Consider the following 16,999-nt stretch of genomic DNA (forward strand, 5'->3'; position numbering starts at 1 on the left):
AGTTTGGTAAATGAAAGAATAAAAGGGCATTGATCAGCTGGGCCTTTATCACAAGCAATTAACTGACTCCACTGTCATGGATTTTATCATGTCACCATCTGATAAATCCAGTGTAATGAATTGGGATGAATGCAAGTATTTAACTCCTGTCAGCACTGGTGGGCAAAGAAAGATAACAGTAGCTAATGAAATTGGAAACAGATATTTCCATTTTTTAACCAGCCACGATAGTTCCAGAAGCTTTCACTTACTACTTGGTACCTCTAATAATTTGGTCTGATGTGCTGCTGTGCAACACATGGTTGTTACTTCCTCTGTTTATTTAAAATAGAACATTTCCATATATCAACCTATCAACTGTCCACCATAAATTCTAGTTCAAGGCTAATTGTCAACTGAAGAGTGCTACATCAATGTGTAAGGTCACACCCTGCTAATAGACAGTGGATCTGGATTCCAAACTTTGGATGGCTTTTTGCCATCAAAGGTGCCATCAGAGGTGACAGTTTTTCAGTCTTGGAATGCTTTTTAAAAATAGTCCCATCAGAACAAAACCAAGCCCTTTGGGATTTCTCATTTACAAAAAAAATCAACAACAACAGCAGGTCAAGATATTTACCTTGGATGTTGGAAACCATGTTAGAATCTCTAGACTCAAACAAAGGAGGAACTTAAACCTAGGTTTCTAGTATCCAAAGCGGGTGTGTCACTGGGCTATTAGATATTTTGGGGAGGCTCTTTCTGTTTTTGACTAGAAATTCCATCCTGGACAGTGATAGTTTTGCTTTATGTCTGTCTTAAAGCACTTTACATTTAATCCAGGAAATTTGTGTGTGTTCCTAATTATAAAGCAAGGCTAACCTTTCCTATATTAGCACCAGCATCTGCAGATCGCAATCAATTGTTACCTCAAGGAGTCATTTATAATCTTCTCTGGTCAGAACGAAAGATTCACTATTGTCACCAATATGGAGCTACATTGTGTTACGAATGTGCTAAGCAGCTAACTCAGAAATCACTACAGATGATTAGGCTGAGGTAGAGATTGTACAGGGGAAATGAAAAGCCAGGGCAGTATTGCTGAGTATTGGATAAATTACTCAGGTTGAATGTTTCACTCACTCCATTTCTTTTTCCTCTCTTATAGCCCAACAACATCAATTGATTATACATAGCAACCAGGCTGAGAGCAACCAAGCTATCAATGGGGAAATACCAGGAAACCAGCAGAACCTGAATGACCCAGGTCAGCAGCTGCAATTACTATCATCCCTCACACAATCATTGTCAACATTATTTATTAAGATCACTACAAAGGAAATCCTTAGGTGCTGAAACCTCTGGGATGAAGCATTAAAGCTTCCTGCAATCTTCTTTCATGTAGTAGTACTCCAAGAGTGGTCAAAGGAGAGAATGAACTTGAAGATTTAGAGGGTGAAGTTAGGCAAAAGACAGGATAGCAACTATAGCCCATGAAGCCACTGGATCCAGCCCACAGAGTGAGGCATCAGCAGTGTCCAATGGCAGCAGTCACTTCCCCCTGTGCAGTGGTGCAGAGAAGCAGTGGCAGCTGGATCCTAGCACCCACTCACCCATCTATCTGACTCGAGCCGAATCATTCCAGCACATGCCTAGGAAAGGCTGCTGACTGCTGGACTATCTTGTTCAGGCCTGGCTTTCCCCCTCCTCTTACAGAGGTTTGCCCTCAGGCATCTCCAGGGCACCTCTCTATAAGCAGAGAATACCAACTTTCATCTGTTAAAAAACATGCCCTGGAGATTCCCAAGGGTGCATCTCTCTAAGTGAGGAACACATCATGTGGATTGTCCCACGTGATCAACAAGCAGGACAGCAGATGACATATGTTTTGCCTAATGAAGCAGATCAGCTATGCTGGGACACATCCCAGTACAGATGATCCACTTAATTTGGCAATGTCTACTTATGCCCTTTGAGTTACATAATAAGGATTTGCAGATGAGGAAAGTTCTCTCAAAAATGTGTGTATAGAATCTAGCCAGGACTGACAAGAAACAATAATAATCTAATAGTTGTATTCAAACAGTAAGTTAAATTGAGAAGTGACCTGAAATATGACATAGGCGAGTGGTAGAAAACCTACCCCAGCCTTTATTCTTTTGAATTGGTGAATGAATGCTCATTTTCTTCTTGTATTCATTTTCCATTACCATTTGTGTGGTTTGACGTTTACTAGCACAAATGTTCTGGAAAATGAGTTTCATAGCTGTCTGCACAAATATTCAGAAAAACCAAATTTTCTTCATGACAGGAGCACCTGTACATGCAATGTACTAGGAACAGGAACAATTACATGTGACTTATCAGACCAGTCCAATTAACTAACACAGCTCAAATATCAATACATGTGGAGAACTAAGAGTCATCAATACACAATAATGTTTAAAAAAAAAAATCACAAATAAATGTGTTAATTGTTTATGAACAATGAATATATCTAAAGAAATTGTATTCTGCTTGCAGTATATTCACTACCACAAAATGATACTACATTTGTCAGACAATTCATCTGTGGCAAATTATTTGCTTCTCTCTAAATGGCAGTGTTAGCAATACACTAACAAGTCTAATCTGCTGTATCTTACAGCCCTCAAAGCACAATGTAGTGCTACATAAAGATACCAAAGCTGGTTCTGAATAAACTGGTTCAAATACTGGCAGCAGTATAGCCTTAATAAGCTAGTTCTCTGCCTGTTGTGAAGCCTGGTATAATTTGCCATGCAAACATACTTTATATTCTAAAAAGTCAGAAAAGAAGAAGGAAAAAGGATCAACAGGAGGTGAAAGAAATGGTAAGATGAAGCAGGATCTTGTTAGTTGCATTTCTTTTCTTCAAATTCCATGTTGTTATGTGAGTTACACAAGCTGTATGCAACAAGTACCCTGTTATATATGCCACCATTTATGCAGCCCCTGCTGCATTCAACTCTATGTCCCTAAACACTTTATAAACTCAAATAATATTATATGCAATATTCCCCTCTCAGTACACTATATTTTTCAATATATTGCTCTTCTACGGGGAGATCCTTACATGTAGGAAGAAAAGAATGTCAGAATCCTGCCTGAGGTGCAAATCCGTCAGGAGAAAGTGAGAGTATGCGTGCGTGTGTGTGATTAGATAATAATTGGCAAAAAGGAGTTGACAGGAGAGGAAAGATGTTGCATGTGGCAACACTAAAAGGGTGCTTCAAAGGAAAGCTATAGAGGAGAAGGCTCTTGTACCACCAAAAGGGAGACTGAAGAAAAAAAAAAAAAAAGATCTCAATGCCAGTCCATTGGGGGACCAGAGGTTTCAGCAGAGCAGGATATGTGAGATACACAAGGAACTAAGCACAGCCAATATATCAAAAAGTAAGTTAGGAAGTGAAAATAATCCATGTTTTCTCTTCTTTAGTTCAAACTTCTAGCTGCTTGTGGGACATATTCTGAACAGTAACAGTAAAATGGGCATCTTCCAGTTCCATGTAATATTGTCTCTTCTTGATTTTTAGATCAAATTTGCTCCAGTCATGGCCAAAAGGTATCTGTTCTGGCTGTAAGCCCTGTAAACACTCTAGGCCCAGACAGTTTAACCATCCTGTCTTGTACTCCATCAATAGCTACCAAAATACTTACAAGGCAGATTCTGTTCTCAGTTACTACAGCACAACCCCACTGTCTAAAGAATATGTCCTCAGCTGTACTTATCCAGTTTTGCTGTCTTCAACTGGAGTTTGCACTACTATAACTGAGGCCATGTACAGGCATTCAATTTCTCCTGGAAGAGTCATCATGAGTATACAGATGTCCATGATTTTTATCCCAGAGCAAAAATGGCTGGTCTGGGAGAAAAATAACCTGGGAACAACCAGAGTTAAATTGCTCTTGGGAGAGTTTCTCCTGCAAAAGCATACATCTGTACACATGCTCGTCTCAGAAAAGCCAAAGCACCATTCTTCAGTACCCCAGAGTGCTTTGCTGCCATAATGAAGTGACACAAGATCAATACTAATACTGTACATCTCCACTAATATATATTTGCATGTATTACTAAAGAAGCTATTGCAAAGTAGACTACTAAGTAGACCATTAAGGCATAATATGGGTTGGTCCATACAGGGCATGTCTACATATGCATTAATGTACCTTTCCTAATGTACATTAAGTTTAGTACCTCCAATGTGAGAGCTGAATAAATGCACATTAGGCTGCTCTAATGCATGGTACTGAAAGCACATTTTTTTTAAATGACACTTAATGCACAGTAGCCTATTTTATTGTGCATTAACATAATTGCACAGGTTTTTTACATGATTCATTAAAGCATACCTGTAGATGCATCCACTGGGTAGCGGTCTAGTCATTTAGGTTGACTTTTCAAAGGAGCATCAAGGAGGTAGGCAACCAACTCATTGGTATCTGGGCACAATTCTCTTAGGTTCATTTTAAAAGTTCTGCTTTAAGCCTTACTTATGCAATCTGCTAAATACAAGCAGACACTTGAATTTATATGGAGTCTCAGTTTAACAGATCTTTAGTTCTTTACTGGCTGATTTAGAAACACTCAGCCAGACATCCTTTCACCTAAACAGACCAACCTCAAAATGAGGGACAATATAGACTGGCATTTACATAACCAAATGTCTCAAACTGAATGATTTGTTCTTGTGAACTAGCTTTAGAAATATCATTATTGTATCACCTACTAAATGTCAATTTGCCTCCCTATCACTTTACTGCTTGTTCCTGTAGCATCTGGACACTGTGTTAAAAAGGCTATTTTTTTTACCTCAACACTCAAACTGATCTAGTTCTATAAACCAAGGCCATTGAAAATAAATGGGTTCATTATTTGGTGAAGCATAAGTAAAGAGATATGTCTTTGTAATGCTATTAAGGACAAAGACTAAATGAGAGAGAGCTAACTGAATCCCCCCACAGGGTGCTAGATGGAGGAAGACTGGCATTATGCTGATTAAAATATGTTAACTATTCAAAGTACTCTTCTAGAATTATAAATACTTTATAATGGATACAGATGCTTCAGTAATTAGTTACTGCTGTGCTGCTGAATGTCACTAATACATGATACATGACAAAAATCAAGATGATTCACTCATGGCTAATAACTCAGAAACTTTTCACTCCACTTTCAGCTAATGTTTCTCAAGTCAATTAAACTTTCCCTTTCACCAGTGATTTAATAAAATACTCTCTCTTTTTTTTGTTCTATTCTCCCACCAAGCAGTTACACAAAAAATGAATGAGCAGATTAGCAGCCAGGAGATGAAACTGACTTTCCTGCAGAAGAAGGTTGACAACATTTCTGCTGCCATGAGTGATGTGAGCAAGATGCTTTCCTCTCTGGAAGGCAAAATCAATGAAGATAAGGGCAGAGACTTCCAGTCTTTTCTAAGAGGTAAAAGAAATAAATTAATGCAATCACTCACCCAGTTAAAGGTGCCAGAAAAAAAAATACTATTAAAAACATTCTTAGACTGTCCTATTCTATTATATTCCACATTTGTAGAGAAAACCCTTTCTTAGCTTTGTTTCACAGTATAATTTTTTTTTTTTTTTTAAAAGCCTTTCTTTTAGTCCTGTTAATAGTAACAAGAAAGCAGTTACAATGCACTGTATACTCTACATGGTAACTTTAAACCAAGTTACTATTAAGGCATTTGAGTTCACATTCAGCTGCTGGCAATTATGCATATCTGTGCGCTTAGTTTATTTTGTCCACCGCTGGGACAAAGTATTTGGGTTTTTTTACTGAGAAGTCTGAGTAATCTGTCTGTAATATACATTTCACATAGGTTGGAGAGAAAAACTGAGCATTCAAGGCCACTGAATGGCAATGACACAACTCATGAAAAAAAAAATTCAATTGATCCAGGACTTCACCCACAGAAAAGAAAAATTCTTCATGATGCAAGGAGTAAAAGCATCCATTGCAAACAGAGAAAACAAAAGGCAACATATGCTAGTTACCTTCTTTGTTTCCTAAAACTATGATCAATGTTTGCAGTAAAATCTGATTCTTTTCTAACTTAGCACAATACCTCTATATATAAATGTAAAATTGATGTGAACCAACACAAAGTCAAGTAAGGAATTATATCTTAGTATTACTATACTGGGAGAGCAACATGGTCAGTATATGGTACAGATCTAATTGGTCAAACCCAATTTACAGGGATGTACAGTGACATTCTATATCCACTCATTTTTTGCTTATGCAGTCAACAGGGGCAGATTTGGAGGTGGCAGGTGAAAATTAACTCACGTGTAGAAATAATTGGTGGTGAAGTATTAAATACATTGTAAAGATGTTCAAGAAGGCTAGATTGATCTTTATGAATCTAAAAGAGATGCACATTTATTCTAATGACAACAGGACTAAAGAAACAACTTGATTAATTTTTTACCTAATTTGTTGTGTTTTTACTCATAATATATGGTAGAGTAAATAAATACACATTCCAATAAAGTTACATTTATTTTTGCTTTTATCTTTAATTGAATAATATAACCCTAGGCCCTTAGCATATTAGTAAAGCTCTGAGTTCCTTTTAACCTGGAGAAAAATGTATGTTGTGTTATATGTGGTGATGCACCACATCAGCTTCATCCCATTTTGCAAAATCCTAGATCCACCTATGGTAGTTGGTATGGACCAGTTACTTCTCAGACACCTAGAAAAATCAGGGTTCAAGATTCCATCTTAAAAGACTGGCAACATTTTGCTCCTTTCCCAGGATTTGCCCTAAAGTATTATTTCCTTTTAGAATCTAAGTACTTTTCCACTAGCTAAGAATCATTTTAGGGAGCTGGCTGTACAATCCTAAAAGAATAACATTTCTTTGCCCCTCTGATTTACACCCAACATAAATCCCATTTTTAATCCTTTTATATCTCTTGCACATGCCACATACTGTACAGCTTCCCTCTACCCCAATCATATTTTTATTGCATCTCCCACATTTAGAGTGGCCTGCTTTCACCTCTATGTTTATAGCTGCATGGCATAGTTGACCCTTGGGTATACATTTAATTTCTCTTTGAACATTTTCCATTTCCCTTTTGCATCCTTTCCATCCATTTCTTTAAAGCTCAGTTTGATCCATCATTTCTACATTATTAGAAGACGTTTTGCTGAAATCCTTTACCTATGCTTTTCCCCTTCCCACTCCCTCCCCCACCCCTCCCCATACTCTCTCATTTTGGTATCCTTCTTACCCATATTACACATTCACATTATAAGAACTGCAGTTATATACAATGTTATGTTTTTTTACCTTTATTGCTTTTGCATGAATCTTCCCATTACTACTTCCCTTTTTTATTTATTTTGGTAATCTTTAGGTCTAATTATGAACCTCTAAGCCAGGTTGGGCCTGATCCTTACATAGGTGCATGGTGGAGGTAGGGAACAAGAAGCCCATTTTCCCATTGGCCTAGCTACCCAAAGGCAGGGAACAAGTACACTCTACCCTCTGTGGAACACAGGGATTGCTATCTTCCCTGGGCATAACCAGCACTCTAAAGTGGAGGGAGTTGAAAGAAAAGCTATGTTCCCAGATCCCCACCTGCAGAATAGGGCAGATACATATGGTACATGGCCCACATGCTGATGCTGTGCCCTGAGGTGTGTCAGGACAACTTAGCCCAAAGATTTTGCAGTGCCCAGAATTCTTCCAAACAGAATTCTTTCCATTCAGATCTGTTGCTCCCCTTTTGTGCTCTCCACACTTTTTGCCATCCCTCCCTATCACAGCAACATTTCCAGTAGCCATGGCATTTTGTAATCCAGATGTACTGAAGCTGAGATCTGTTCTATAGATAAACACCACCATGTAAGCCAAAGTCCTTGTGTTGTGTTTGCATGTGAGAAAAGCCTTTTTCCTTCTACTTCTGGAATGTTGTACTACTCACTAAAGTATCTGTACCCTTTGAATTTGAATGGTGAGACCCATCTTCAAGGTTGATCTTTTCCATAATCAGTAGGTTCTCTCCATTGCCATGCACTCCTGCTGACATAGTGCCTAAATTATTCTCTCTGAATATTTCCCATTATTTTCTGCCTAAGTTTGCTGTTCTCTCCCTCCTACTATTTTCTTGCTCTCATCTCTGTTTCTTTTAGCTTATTTTCTCCTATGTCCTTTTACATCTTTCTTTCATTTATTAGAGTTCATATTCTGTCAAACTAAAGTAAGATTGTGTTAATGGCTTGGAAAAGCCAGTTTGACAGGTAACTTTAACTCTACCCCTTTGTGCATATACTTTAAAACATACACTATTCTTCAAGTAATTGTTTAAATTGCTTTGGGAATTTATGCAGGCAAAGTGTAATTGCCTAGTTGGCCAGTAAATTTGGACTAAATCCTATAATCACAAAAATGCCTGAGATCTTTAAAAGACCACAAGCATCTGGGACCTTGTTTTTACAAAAAAACCCAACAGATAAATATCTCTTAACTTGAAAAAGTCAGTGGCTCGACTATTGAGAGCTTTCTCCTTAAAGCACCAAAGGTGTTTTCTGTCCATTTTGGCAGATACAATGTAGGGCAGGGCCCATTTTTACTTCCTGAAAAGCTCCTATTACCAATTTGGCTGGCTCTTTTATCAGCTGGAATCACACACACAATTCAAATTAAAAAAAAAAAAGCATGACATGCAGAGAGACTTGCTGAATGAAACTGTGACAGGGGGCCTCCTGGGGCCGAGCTCTGTGGCCCGCCCACCTGTCACCGTGACAGGAGGCCTACTCAGGGCCGAGCTCTTCGTTGCCCGCCCACCTGTCTCTGGGCAACCACCCGCTTATCTCGCCCACCACGCCTTTGATGACAATTGATTCATATATCAATGTCAATTAAGCGGGAGGCTGCCCATTGTAGTGCCCTGATGCCAGGGGGCGCTCTGCAGCTCCGACCTCCCCTAATACTGCAGCCCAAGCCTCACAGATGGCATCTCAGTGTTAACACTATCACCGGCCCCACGCTGGGCCCCAGAATCATCCTATACGACCCCACTATGATCTCTCCTGATCAGGACCCCAGGCCCCCGGCTCTTGGGCATCCCTCGCGGTGGGCCCCTGGCCCTTTTGACCCTTGTGGTCCTGGCCCCAGCTTGGGCCAGTCAAGGGTACTCTCTCCTTCAGGCTGGGTCTCTAGCCCCTCTCTCTCTATCCTCAGGCCTCACCGTGCCACTACTCCCTTTCTCCAAAGGGGCAACCGCAGCACCACACCCTGTACTCAATTCACTCTCTCAGGGTCCGCCCTCTCTGGGCCCCTCCAAACATAGGGTTACCCACCCGGTGGTGGGAGCTAGGGGTTAAGGCACCCCGACCCGCCTTTCACCGGGGTGATAACTGGCCTAGCATTTCCTGGGGGCTCCCACGCCACTGAGAGCCCCACCAGGCCACCCACTCCTGGCAGGGTGCAGTTTCAAGCCAGGACCCGGACCCGGACCCGGACCCGGACCCGGACCCGGACCCGGACCCGGACCCTCCTGCCCACCCCTTGCAGCTCCCCCTTACCTCCAGGTCATTCACAGCAGCCCTTCAGCCAGGCAATGTTGTTGCCTGGCCTGCTGCAGCCAAACTGCCCTGTTTATATAGGCAGCCCATGTCTCAAAATGGCTGCCCTCGTCAGGCACCTAGAGGCTGTCAGCTCCAGGCCCTTAAAGTGGCAGAGACACCCTGTGCTCTGCCACAGAAACAATTTTCATTTTGAATCCTTGTTGAATCCCTGCTGCCCAAATAATTTTCAGAAGTTTCAGAGGCATGTGCAAACAGTTGGCTGTTATTGGCTTGCTTCCTGGATTTTACCGTCACTTGCTGAATACGTATTTTCAACTAAGATTTCAGAATTTGCTATGCTGTTTTAGAGAGGAAGCAATAACATCCTGACAATAGCAGGGAAATGGGAGGTTAATGGCCCAGGATGAAGACAGAGGAAACTAACAGAGAAATCTCTTGCCATTACCTTAAGTGTTCTAAGCAGAGAATTGGCTATGATTATCGACCAACAGTAAAAGTAACAGAATTTAACCACTGTACTGCAAGCAGGCTGCAGTGTTCCTAGGATCTCATATATGTATTTTGTAAGCCATAATAGTTTCTTTTTACTTGACTTGCTAGATTTAGCGACTTATATTTCAGAACAAGCTTAAGAAATTCCTTTCAGCCCAGCAGAACTACTTATCTACATTTTGATGCAAAATTTAGGTCAGTATTATTATACCCACTCCTTGCTTGGAGAAGTAATAGCCATCTGTCAATCTTGTCTTCATGTTATTCTTCAGGCCAAATTTATTCCTAATTTAATTCCAATGTAGCCTGTCTTGATACTTCTGGGAAGTCTGTTAAAAGTACAAAAGGTATCTTAATGAAAAGATAAAGGTGAAAGCTGTAAAATGACTGCCTTTTCAGTGCTACCTAGCCTACCTATGTTTCTTATGTGACATACCTGTATCAAGAGTTAAAAGACTCATCCTCTGAGTATTGACTCCCTTTCTCTCATGCAATACTTTTTCATCTCCACACTTGCCATACCTGACAGGAAGGTTTTTATTTATTTTCTTTATTTCTCCCTCTTTTGAGCCAACATAGCTAGGGTAAAGCAGCTCTTTTTCCCCCTACCCTTCCAAAAGTGGTGGCTGAGAGAAAAGATAAGTCTTTCTCAGAGACCAAGGTGCACAAACTCAAAAGTGTCTCTCTTGCTGAATATGGAACTACCAAATTAAGAAATTCCTTTACTCTATCAGTCCAACATAGCTATTTATCTATTTTGATGTAAAAAAATTAGGTCAAAGTTACTATACCCACTACCTGCCTGTAGAAGTAACAGACATCTGTCAGGCTTGACTTCATGTTAGCTACCAAATTAATGTTAAGGGTGTGACATTGCACCTATCAAACTCAACTGAAATCAATGGGGGCAGGACTGAGATCACCTCTATACTATCTATTGTTAGGCAGATGCCTGCAAACAAGCTATTATGACATTCGGTTTCACACAACATCTTCTAGGTGGTCATGGAATGAAAGAATGCTGGATGTAATTAAAACATGTCTTGATTACTTACTTTTTTTCCTTCTTCTTTAAGGTCTCAAATCTACAAGAATTAGTGAACTGGTCAAAGATATTGTCAGAGAGCAGTTTAAAGTCTTCCAAAGTGAAGTGCAAGAGACTGTGGCACAAATTTTCAAGACTATGTCTAGTTTATCAGAGGACCTGGAGAGCACAAAAGAACTAGTCAAACATCTGAACGACAGCCACCAAAAAATTGTCTTGAAAGAAAGCCAGCCAATAAAGACTGAAATCCTGGAACTGAAGAACCAAATAGTGCAGATGGAAGAGGAAATTGTCCTTGTTTGTAACAAGCCCATCAAAGACCTACAAGTGAAGCAAAAATCCTTAGAGGGTGACTTGAAGCATGAGCAGTCAAGAAGCATCATTTACTATGAATCTCTGAATAAGACTCTTACTCAGCTGAAAGAGGTACATGAGCAACTGTTATTGGGTGAATCAGAATTAGATCAAAATATCCCTTCTGTAGATACAGCAATGAATGATTCAATTGCAAACTATATGTCCATTCTTCATGAGAAAGTGAAGAAACAGGACCTCATGGTATTGCAGCTATATGACAACTTCAGAGTCCAAGATAGCAAGATCAGCAATCTCACTGTTACATTAGAGATTCAGAGAGAGGCTGCTCATCAAGCAGGTGAAGACATTTTGTCAAAGTGCAGGAAGGATTTTCAAACAAAGATGAAGGGTGCAGAAGAGAATGTGCATGTTTTAAACAAAACCCTCTCTGACATAATCCTTCCACTGGACAACAAGATGGATAAAATGAATGAGCAGATTAATGATTTGTGTTATGATATGGAGATCCTCCAACCCTTGATTGAGCAGGGAGCACCATTCAGCTTGACAGCAGAGTATGAACAGCAAATTGAAACAGAAACAGTTAGTAGGAAGTTAGAAAACCTAACAACAGTTGTTAATAATCTGAGCTCTATCATCAAAGAACTTACCAAAAGCCAGGTGGCACTTAAAAGTGAAGTTCAAATCCGTGAAGAAGTCTTTGAGAGACGTATTAATGAATGCTTTATGGAAATAGAAGATGGCTTAAATAACACCATGATAATTATAAATAATGCTGTTGACACCGTTCAAGATAACTATGTACTGAAGGACTCACTAAATGCTCTAAAAAAAGAAACTGAGTTCTGTTGTAGCAATGCTGAGAAGTTGGATAGCATTTTATCATTCATTCCTCAGTTCCTGAAGTTTAATGAGTCCCTTCAAATACTGTTCAGTGACAAGGGGAGGTATCAATATGCTTCAGAAGAAACTGAAACCCTTTCAGATCTTCCATACAAAGAACTGGAGAAGGGAATCATGGCTGACATCAGAAAAGTTTACCAAATTTTAAACAGAACATCATTAAAAGTAGATGAGCACCACCGAGATATCAGTCTCCTGGAAGAAAAGCTGGTTCACTCAATGGAAGAATCCAAAGACCATGGAGTTCGCCTACAGAGTGTGGAATCAAAAATGACTAAGATTTTGACAAGCAATTGTCTTTCACTGAAAAAAACACAAGTTGCAGCAACAGAGAGAGACCAAATGGTCTCTCTTCAGCTTCTGTCACTGAGCTCTAGGATTAAAGCGCTGGAAGCCAAGTCTATTCGTTTTTCAAATGCCATCCCCCTCTTAAATAAGACTGCATATGATGCTTGGGCACTATGTAAGGATGCCTCTGTCAACATCCAAAGGGTGAATTCCAGCGTACCCCAGTTAATTAAACTTGCTCAGCCAGATATCCCATTGCTGCAGAGAGGCTTGAAAGAGCTCACAGAATCTGTTCTTGAAATAAAAGCAGTGACTATCCTAACCAATTTAACTTGGTATGTAGACAAATATATGGCTGATGCAATGAGCAATATTACCAGACTTCAAAAGCAGATGAAACAGGTTGCAAAGAAACCAGCTACAGGAAAAAAAGTGACAGCAAATGTTACCACAAGCCTGGCAGGCCGAAGTCAGAGAAACACAGACAATACAATAGATCCAGGTAATAAATTTTAAAGATATTAATTGTTGGGATCATTATTACAGTACAAGTAAGGCTAATGAAATTGATATGATGATTCAAATTAATCTATAGTTTCAATGAAGGTGGCAGTAGAAATGAAGACTGAAAATGGATAAAAATAAACAAAATAATACAGGAGATCACTCTGGACTAGTAATTCTCAACCAAGGAGCCAGGACACCCTGGGTGCCTTGAGATCATTTCAAGGGTGCCATACAATGTTAGCAGTTAGGTGTGCAAACATTGTTTCACAAGGTTACCCCAAATTTTTGAAATAGGAATCCATAGTGTTAAATACATCTTGACATGTCACAATCTTTCTGAGTTATTTAAAACAAAAATGCTCTATTGCTTTTCTGCAAACAAAAAGTGAGTGAAAACTAAGAGCTGGCATTTTCTAAGGGGTGCCTTAAGTCTAAAAAAGTTGAGAAGTGCTGCTTTAGGCAGACTTGTGATTTAAAATGTGTTACTCCTCTAGAAAGAGACTTTGTGGTAAAGTTAGGCTGAAGTGTTGTTCTTTTATGAGTGAATGCACATGTATCCCATTATAGACACTGTGATAAACAATGTTGGGGTGATCCCAGATCCCCAAGCCTCTCCTCACTGTTCTCATATATGCCTTCAGGAACCAGACTAGATTTTACCTTTGAAGTAACTCCTCACCCCCAGCAAATTTCATTTTCCCCAGCCCCTGATCAGACCTAGTAGATTTAGTAGAGGAAGCTTTATGGGATTTCACCCCCGATTTGCAAAATATTGAGGATCTGCTGTCTCTGTAGAAACGGTACACCTGTAATTGTCAGCATCTCAAAAGCTTTATTACATAAGACAGAAGGACATGTAACAAAGTAGAGAAAGAATCAGTAAGGTTTGGAGACAAAGATACCAGGAAATAAAATCAGAAATCAGTTATTAATACTCTCTAACTGCAATGTTCTCTTAGTATGCTCAGAGTCTAGCTCACTTCTTAAATACACACACTGCTATCCACACAATTCCACCAGTTTGCCTAGCTTGTGGCCTTTCTCTTTTCACAGACTTGGTGAGTCTTGTCTGCCTTGATGTCCTGAACAAAACATTCTTCTCAGGGCTTCCTGATTAAATCTCCCAACTCTCAATCCTCCCTTATCTATCCCATTCTATTCAAGGACAGAAATATTTATATTCTTTGCATTCAATTTTGTTTCTAGATAGAAATCTGTCTTCCTTGAATACTGTATCCAAGGAGGACAGTAATATACATATCCTTGCATAAGGTTGATCTTGTAGACAGATGAACCTCTAATCATATTTCCTTAGCTATTCTTTCACTGTCTTCAAGAAAGTGAAAAATTTGGATCTCTGAATGATATAGTCCCTTCTTCCTGGGTGCTTGGTCTGGCTAATGGTTTTTCCCTACTAAGGGCTTTTTCTTTTGGAATGTAACCACCTTATTTGAGGTTAACACCTCTCACTACCTTTCAACAAGGCTTCTTAACCTAAGATGCAAGAACTAGCCATTGACTAATCAAACTGGCTACACTTGTCGATAAACCAATTAATGACTCATTAAATATGTAGATTCTACAGCATAAAATATAACTTATGTCAAGCAACATGTCATTTACAAATATATAAATGATATAACATAGTAGCTTAACATCAGCTCTAAACAGATGCTAACTGTAACAATCATTAATCCAATTTGGGGAAATACCTATGTACAACAGCATACTCCAAAATTATTCACTACAGATAGGGACACTGAGGCAGTGGAGCTCAGTCAGCCATGGCTGCAGCCAGGCTGAGGCTCCCCAACGACGACCTGGAAGCACATTAGACATGTCTGGGGACGCCAGCCCCAGGTCGAGCCTGGGTGATAAGGACCCACCGGGCCTATTGGGACAGGCAGAGCACAGTGGCAGAGCCTTAAACTGTGCTGAACCTGAAGTGCCGGGGGACCAGAAGTGACTGAGGCAGCACCGTGACAGCCACACGCCAGAGGAATTGCCCCAGCAATGGCCGCAGGTGGATCAGGACGACCTGCAGACAGAACAGCAGAGCTGTGAGTATAGGAGCTGAGCAGAGGGGAAGTAGAGTGAACTCTCCCTAGCCTCAGTGCACAGACAGTGTTTTGTCATGGACTTTTAGCTTTTGAGTGGAGGAGATATACCAGTATGGAGGATTTTGGTAACCGGTTGCCACAATGCTGGACAGAGACTGCTGAAATTTGGTTTGGACATTCTTTACCGGTATTATCATCTGGGATGAACTAGGTGGGGTGTGGAGGAGGCGTAGCCCTGAGACACAGGACCCATGGTGTCTGTGTGAAGGCTGTATGAGGGCATGGAAGATCAGCCTCTGTATTTTCTATAACACCAAAGATGTGGCAGGAGAGAACGTATAGCACCCACACAGACGCCTGAACCAGCAAACTGTCTATGCACCAGAGAACAAATACACCCTCTCCAAGCAAAAAGTCCCACCAGTCATCAAAGGACAAGCACAGGAGGTTACATATTGGTGCACTGGCCAGGAACGATATTCTTAACACTGTGGAGGCTGATATCGATATGGAAGAAAATAGGGCTGTGTGCCATACCAAGGGAAATTCTGGTGAAGGAGGGGAAATCATCTGAGTTTGTGCTCCACACCCCTCAAGTTTCCCCTAGAGCCAAGTCTCCTTCCCCAGAAGGCACTTTGGAGGAGGTTGAGGTAGAGGTTGTGGAGGCTAGTGGCTCCGCTGGAGCCTCTCCCCCCGTTGCTGTGCCTCTGCCTACTGAGGAAGGGAAAGGCAGCATCTGCACATGCATCCGTACCCTAGAAGTGAGCGGGTAGTGTGGTCTGGGATCATTTTGAGCTGGCAGATGATCCCACATATGCTATCTGCCTGCACTGGTGAGCCAAAACCATCTGGGGCAAAGGAACAAAACAGGGGATGCTGATGCTTCTCCACAGGCACTATCCCCTTGCCCTAGCTCCTCCTTAGCCTGGAACTAGTGAAAGCGTGCCCTTAAAGAAGTCCCCCATCCCCCTCCAGAGGCAGGCCACCCTGGAATGGCAGACAGAAAGGGGGGCACATTGTAAAGGTGAATGAGATCAACAAGAGCACTGGGTAGATGCTTGCTGTGGATGGCCAGCCCTTTTCCTTAGTTGAGTGGCCAGTGTTCAGGTGGCTCATGGCGCTCATGGCCCCATCATGCCAAGTACCTGCATGCACCACCTTTAGCAGGACAGTGGCACCAGCACCACCAGCAAGCTCATTTCCAAGTGCAGGAAGGTGACAGGCTACTTCCACCAGACCATGAAGGCAGATGCTGTGGGTCAAACAAGCAGAGCTGAACATCCTGCAGCACAAAATCATTCAGAATATTGAGACTTGGTGAAACTCCACACACCTGATGCTCGAGAGGCTGGTGGAGTAACAGAAGGCTATCCATGAGATGGCCTTGCTCAGGGAGATTGGGATCAGCAGCCCCCATAACAGAACTAAGTGGGATAATATCTTCCAGATCTTGGTGGTCCTCAAGCCCTTCCTCGAGGCCACCGAGAGCCTCAATGCTGACAATGCCCTCCTTAGCCAGGTGCTCCCTGTAGTGAGCAAACTTCAGAACCAAATGGAGAAGTTCTAGGGGATCAATGTTCCTGACTGGGGCAAGCTGCTGTCACCAAACATGCAGGCACTGGTGAGGCGGCTGAAGGAGGCACCAGTGAAGTGGCTTGTAAATTCCCTTGGAGGATCAGGCCTGAGAGATTGGAGACAGGTAGTTGGGTGTTCTTGTCTTGGATAGATTTTTGGTGTGCACCTATTATGGTGTGCAGTTGTTACTTGGTGTCTCCTATGTATTTTCCATCAGGGCACTTGATGGAGATATGTATTGTGAAGATA

General features: G+C 41.1%; 1 protein-coding gene across 3 annotated transcripts in view; it reads left to right on the top strand.

Moving 5' to 3' along the window:
• The window catches only part of MMRN1 (multimerin 1), a 65,833-nt gene that overhangs the window by 39,156 nt on the left and 9,678 nt on the right, over positions 1-16,999 (top strand). For 2 of the 3 annotated variants that reach the window (XM_014517131.2, XM_014517130.2), the window contains exons 4-6: positions 1,148-1,246; positions 5,270-5,440; positions 11,131-13,110. In XM_014517131.2, the coding sequence (XP_014372617.2) occupies positions 1,148-1,246; positions 5,270-5,440; positions 11,131-13,110 (2,250 nt within the window). The remainder of the gene's footprint in view (positions 1-1,147; positions 1,247-5,269; positions 5,441-11,130; positions 13,111-16,999) is intronic. The other variant, XM_014517132.2, reaches the window with a different exon arrangement.

This window comes from Alligator sinensis, unplaced genomic scaffold (genome assembly GCF_000455745.1).
Source record: "Alligator sinensis unplaced genomic scaffold, ASM45574v1 scaffold125_1, whole genome shotgun sequence".
In the NCBI taxonomy this organism is placed as follows: domain Eukaryota; kingdom Metazoa; phylum Chordata; order Crocodylia; family Alligatoridae; genus Alligator; species Alligator sinensis.